The sequence below is a fragment of the Crocuta crocuta genome, unplaced genomic scaffold (assembly GCF_008692635.1).
Source record: "Crocuta crocuta isolate KB4526 unplaced genomic scaffold, BGI_CrCroc_1.0 scaffold531, whole genome shotgun sequence".
NCBI lineage: Eukaryota > Metazoa > Chordata > Mammalia > Carnivora > Hyaenidae > Crocuta > Crocuta crocuta.
Window position 1 is genome coordinate 1,513,238 of NW_027531997.1, and position 6,722 is coordinate 1,519,959.

A 6,722-nucleotide genomic window follows, 5' to 3' on the forward strand; every position below is an offset into this window, starting at 1 on the left:
CCACCCCACCTTGCCCACACGATAGTACATGTTTGAACAAACAGGCACCCTTCATATATTATTTCCCTAACAGGATTATTATGTAAAATCCCTAGGATGGTATCTGTCAAATAACAGCGACTTTATTTATGTCCCCTCCCTACTTTGAATTTTCCGGTCTTTTCATGTTCTAAGATGCACCTATTTTAAAGCATATCAGAATTCAGAAACAACATTATATTTCAAAATAATTAAAATCCAACATTTACATTTCAATAATAGCACCAATATAGCATGCATTATTTGCCAAGCTCTCTCTTTCTCTCTCCACGCCCCAAAGACACCTATTTAACCCTCAAAACAACCATTATTATTATCGCCAATTCATAGATGAGAAAGTTAAGGCATTTGTGCAGTTAAGAAATTTGCACAAGTCTAGATGACTAGCAAGCATTAGAGCCGTGATGTACACAACTCCAGCATATATCTTCAAATGATTCACTCAAACCATACAATTCAACTATTGGGAATGAGGGATACTCTCTTATATCTACAAAGTAAAGGCAATGTTTCTTTAAACCATGAATTTAAAATCACAAGTTGTCAGAGAAAGTTCTGAATGGCACATACCTCTCTGAAAAAGGCGTTAACCGGCTTTTTGAATAACAGAAACGTACAATCACAGGGCAATTCTACTTAAAAAACCACTTGGTTGAGACGTCTATTGTCAAGCAACGGACGCCTGTATGTATCCACTGACACGCTTAAAACAAAACCTTCAAGTCAATAGCTCCATTTACCGAATGTCAGCTGGTCACAACGCAATCATGCGTTTCCAGTTATGATTTCCAATTTTATTCTCTCTGTTTTCATTAGATCAGAACACAGCGTCACTAACGTGTTCTTCGTTCCAGCTCCCCATCACTCATACTTTTATTCACTCATACAGCAGACAGTTTATATTATTCTAGGCATTCAACGCATGTTCATTAAGTACCAACTACGTTAGGTATATACACAGGCAGGAGAGACATTATATAACTTATAAGGCAAATTGCTTCCATAAATATACCGGTTACGGAGTATTGCAGCGACTGATTCCCCTCTATGTAGATGATCCATCATCTCTAAAACGGGGATAATGACCTGTTCAGGAGGAAAAGAAGTCAATATTTACTATAAAAATCAATACTAGAATTTTCAAATGATGCTATCTTTGTGATATGTTACACATTTTGTGAAAGAAAGACAAAAATGTCCATGTTCCTGACGTCCCTATTCTAGCTTATGAAAATTTAGGAAAGGAAGAACATTAAAGGAATTGAATCTGCAACTGTCAAATTATCTACAAAATTCCAGAGTGGCTCCANGAAATCATCAGAATAACAACCAAGTACACAAGAAGTTCGATTCACCGTAAGGAGACCTGAGGAGTCTGGATGACGTTGGGGGAGATGAGAGAAGGTAGAGGTGAAGAGTGGAGGCAAACATTTGCCAAGTAGATAGATACAAGCACTAAATCCTGAGTTACCAGGAGCACACAAGGTCTCAAAAGCCCATAAACAGGGCCCACAATTTTAGAAGTGGTTGGTCAGAATTAAAGCGCGAAAGACAGAATAAGATTTTGAAGTCTTAAAAACACAAAATAGGTAATAGGGCTTGTTTTCTTGATCTGGACAGAATTTTTATTTCGGTGGTGATTTTTATGGGAAAAGAGCAAGTGAGGTTGTAGCAAACTAAATCTATTGTTTCTAGTAACGTGAATGCTTTGCATTGGAGACGTAGAGTATATTTCATGTGCTGTATTGATTTCAAATATATGGGGAAGCAGGAATGTATATTTTAGTTAAATGTTTCTTGTTGATAAAACTGATTCATTGCACGGGGGAGATAAAAATGTAGAGTATGCAATTTAGTTTGTTCATATAATTGTTATGAAGCTATGTAAAGACCTAAAATAACTAAGCTAGAGACAAAGGTTCTCTTCATTATTCCCTGCCCGCTTTCTGTCCCTTAATTTGGGGTCAAAAGCAAAAAATGTACAAGGGGAAAAAGGATTCTATTTCTTGGGTCTTCATAATTAAAAAAAAAATCAAATGGCAATATACCATTTATATTTATTTACACAATAGTAGTTTCTATTATTACAAGAAATTGAATAGCCTAAATGAAAAGAAGTTTTAAGCATCTCAAAATCAACTGATCTTTGACTTACCTTTCCTAAAAATGTTGAAGTGGTAAGAAAATTTTGAGGTGTTGAGAATTTTTTAAATTTTATTTTAGATAGAGACAGTGCAAGCAGGGGAGAGGGACAGATGGAGAGGAGAGGGGGGGATTTCAAGGAGGCTTCACGCTCTGCGCGGAGTCCAACGCGGGGCTCGATCCCATAACGCTGGGATCACGCATGGCCTGAGCCGAAACCAAGAGTCAGCCGCTCAACTGACTGAGCCACGCAGGCGCTCCAGAGGTGTTAAGAATTTTTAATTTTTTTTTTAAGCTACAAAACTGTTTTTTTAGATGTGCCAAGAGGAAAACAACCATATCTAGATTGTTATTAGGAATCTGGGAATGTGAAAATAAATAATTCATGGTCCTTTTCATCAACTGCATCTAGAGTGGAACATATAGGTCCCCCAAATGAGGTATTAAAACTTTCATTCAGTCCCATGAGTTTCAATCAATCCGCCTGCTGCACTACATCTCAGAGTCTGGGGCTCTCCCACTCAAATCCCCCAGATAAGAAACCTCCCGCTTCCCAAGGAGCAGAGAATGGATGATGGGACATGGAACTCTAGCCACTTATTATAAAGACTTTCAAGGAATAGCCCACATTTTCCATCTCAAGACTTATTCCTGCCTTCTGCAGACCAGATACCTCTAAGTCCTGAAGTACTAGGAGTTCTATGGGAAGATTATGTTGGTTTCTCCCCAAAAGTTCATGTAGGGAGAGATTCTGAAGTTGTAACTTCCTTTGACCAAGTAAAAAATTAGTTTAAACCACACAAGTGTCAATGTTTCCATTCCTGTTCTCTTTGTCCTTTTGAATTTTTCCATTTCTTTAGTCTCATTTTAATGAAGTTAGGAAAGGAGAAAAAGTAAACAATGTAAACAATGATCAATTTGTGCAAGATTTAACTAAAACTAGCTGCTTTCAATCAGGGAATCTGTATGATCAAATATAAGTATTAGAAAATTAACACTGCTCAGGCGCCTGGATGGCTCAGTCAGTCAAGCATCTGACTCTTGATTTCGGCTCAGGTCATGATCTCATGGTTGTGAGATCGAGCCCTGCACTGAGCTCCGTGCTGAGCGTGGCGCCTGCGTGGGATTCTGTCTTTCCCTCTCTCTCTTCCCCTCCCCCTGTTTGTGCTCTCTCTCTCTCTCTCTAAATAAATAAATAAACATTAAAGAAAGTTAATACTACTTGCAATGTGGGGGTAGATCGGGGAGAGAGACAGAGAGAGAGAGAGAAACTAGAAGTAGAGAGACCAGTTCAGAAATGACTCCCATAGTCAAAGTATGAGGTAAGAGCACAGAGAAGAGCTATGGGGATCCCCAGGGAAAACTAGGACTTGGGACTGACAGATATTAAAGGGATAAGGTGACATCAAAGACAAATTCTATTTAAGTAACCAGGGGAAACGGTAATGATATCAAGCGAGGCAGGGTAGAGCGAAGAAGGAAAAATACCAAAAGCAAGGAGAACAGTGGTTTGGTACTCTAGAGCACACCACACAGCATCCAACAGAAAACATCTAAACCTTTCCTTAGCTTGGAAGTAGAAATGGAAATACAAGGATATGTAGCCAGTTAAGAGCTGAAATAATGAAACTGGGAAATATTCCTCAGAAGCGCATTCACCACGAGAAAGTGCAATCCCCAAAATTCTGTTATGCAAGGAACCAAGGAAGAGCAGCTAGCAAAGAGAGAGACAATGGGCAGGAGAGAAACTAAGAGAAATGTGAGATTAAAGATAAGAAAGGAGGTGGGTTCAGAAAGAGTAGTTGGAGGGAGTTCAACTCTTTCAAGTCCTGCCCAGAACAAGTGAGATACCAGCTAAGATTTGACAGCTATAAAGCCAGTGATACCTTTTCTCAAGAGTCGTTTGAACACAGGTGGGGAGAGCCACATTGCAGTAGTTTGAAAAATAAAACAAACATGAACAGGGGCACCTGGCGGGCTCAGTCAGAAGAGTATGAGACCCTTGATCTAAGGGTCCATGAGCTCGAGCCCCACGCTGGGTGTAGAGATTACTAAAAAAAAAAAAATAAATAAACTTAAATAAAACCAACATAAAATAAATTCTTTCAAGACCTTGCAAGGAACTCAAATTCGTCAGGGAATGACTCGATGGTAACGGCAGCCTTCAAACAAGCAAGGGGAAAGAGAGGATGAAATAAGTGGGGGACAATCAGGTAGCCATTTAGACAAGTAAGTTTATCCTACTGCACTGCATATTAGGGCATCCGAAATAAATGCCAGATAGAGCAAAGATTTAAAGGGATAAAATGAAACTCGGTAACAGTACCAAAGAGAATCCAAGTGAAATTATTTATAATCCTACAGTAGATAAGGTAAGCAGGACCCCAAGTCAAGGAATCATAAAAGAAAAAAGCTGTTAAATCTGATCATACAAAAAAATTAGGACTCTGTACTTCAAAAACATCACAAAGCCACATGACATTTGATGAGCTAGGAAAGACATATTCACCAGGCACACATGAGAGATAACAAAGGGCTAATGATTTTAACTTACACACACACACACACAATCAATAAAATCAATATGACATTATAGTAAACATGAACAGGTTATATAAATACAACGTGCACATAAAAAATACAATTAAAAAACAAATACAATTTAAAATGAAGCATCCAGGGGCGCCTGGGTGGCTTAGTCGGTTAAGCGTCCGACTTTCGCTTAGGTCATGATCTCGTGGTTCGTGGGTTCGAGCCCTGCGTCGGGCTCTGTGCTGACTGCCAGCTCAGAGCCTGGAGCCTGTTTCAGTCTGTGACTCCCTCTCTCTCTGACCCTCCNCACACAGAAAGGTGTACAAAGTCTGTGCATGTCCATTATTGGTGAGAGGGAACAGAAGTTTGGGAGGAAGGTTCACTTGTCATTCTATACTTTTCTGTTCCACTTTTTTCAAAATAGAAAAATAAAGAGGATCCAGCAAAAGAAATAAGGAGGTGTGGCCATGAGGTAGGAGAAAATCAGGAAGGTGTGGTAACCTAGAAGGTTAAATCAAGTGTTATAAAGAAAGAAGTAATCGAGTGTGTCAGATACTGCTGAGAGGTGAAGTGAAGACCTGTGAAATTACAACATGATTTGGTAACATGGAGGTCACTGGAAGCCTTGATAAGAGTGGCTTACATGGAATGGTGGAGAAAATGGCTGATTAGCATGGGTTCAAGAGAGAATGAAAGGAAAAGAGAGGAAACGAGTACATGAAACTCTTACAAAGAGTTGCACTTTAATAAGGAGCACAAAAATAGGTGGTAGTTGGACAGGGATACAGGGTGGAGATAGAGATTTTGACTTGTTTCATTTATTTATTTACTCATTCATTCACTTTCAGGTAGACTTCATTCATTCACTTTTAGGTAGGCTTCATGCCCAACCTGGAGCCAATGCAGGGCTTGACCTCATAGCCCTGAGATCAAGACCTGAACGGAGATCAAGAGTTGGATGCTTAATCAACTGAACCACCCAGGAACCCCTGTTTTATTTTGTTTTTATAATGGGGGATACTAGGGCAGGTAAATCTGAAAAGCATGACATTACACAAAAATGTAAACTGAGGGAGTACAATATTATAATAAATTTCAAAAGCACTTAAGACAATACGTGTGTGTGTACACACATGGATACACACATACACATATATGAATACAGAACAAGCATTAAAATATTCATGGGGATGATAAACCCCCAATTTGGGATAACGTTACCTCAGGAGAGAAAGGGGAACAAATGTCACTGAGGAGGGACAGACTGTCTACTCGAAGTGTTCAAGGGACAAGGCAAGCTAAGGGTCCCCCCTTTTCTTTCACCATCTTAACTCCTCCTCCGAGGAGAGAGAGACTAAAAGCTTCACCTGTATTTAACACTTTACCAGTTATCTGAAAAAAAAAGATGGCAAAATGTTAAGATATGACAACTAAGTGGTGATCATATGAGGGCTTCTTACACTGGTCTCTGTACTTTTCTGTATATCTGAAATATTTTCATAAAAGGAAACAAAACAGCGTAGTACATGAGAGTGGAGACCACGTATGTAGACGAGCAGACAAGATACGACATATGACATATAACATATAAAGGTCAGCAGATACAGACGGAGAGAATGCTTCCAAAGATTAAGGGAAAAGACAGGATATATAATTATGAAACATTATAATTAAAAAGACACATATCTCCACAGCCATGACACTCTCATGAGTAAAAGGGAAACTAATCACGATGCAAAGCACACACCTGACAAAGATGTAATTGTGGTTTTGCCCTTAGAATTTTCAGGGCACCCGGGTGGCTCAGTCGGTTGAGCGTCCAGGTTTGGCTCAGGTTGTGATCTCCTGGTTCGTGGGTTCGAGCCCCAGATAGTGCTCTGTGCTGACAGCTCAGAGCCTGGAGCCTGCTTTGGATTCTGTGTCTCCCTCTCTCTCTCTCTGCTTCTCCCCCACTCATGCTCTCTCTCACTCTCAAAAATAAAGATCAAAAAACATAAAAAAAAAAAAAA

The 6,722-nt window shown here is 39.4% G+C and overlaps 1 protein-coding gene across 2 annotated transcripts in view; it reads right to left on the reverse strand.

The window, feature by feature from the left end:
• The window catches only part of KLHL13 (kelch like family member 13), a 190,768-nt gene that overhangs the window by 113,907 nt on the left and 70,139 nt on the right, over positions 1–6,722 (reverse strand). Inside the window, exon 2 of one of the 2 annotated variants that reach the window (XM_077775174.1) lies at positions 1,052–1,125. The exons of the other annotated variant lie outside the window; for it this stretch is intronic. Within the exon in view, the coding sequence (XP_077631300.1) occupies positions 1,052–1,104 (53 nt within the window). The 5' untranslated portion in view covers positions 1,105–1,125. The remainder of the gene's footprint in view (positions 1–1,051; positions 1,126–6,722) is intronic. 2 annotated transcript variants of the gene reach the window in all.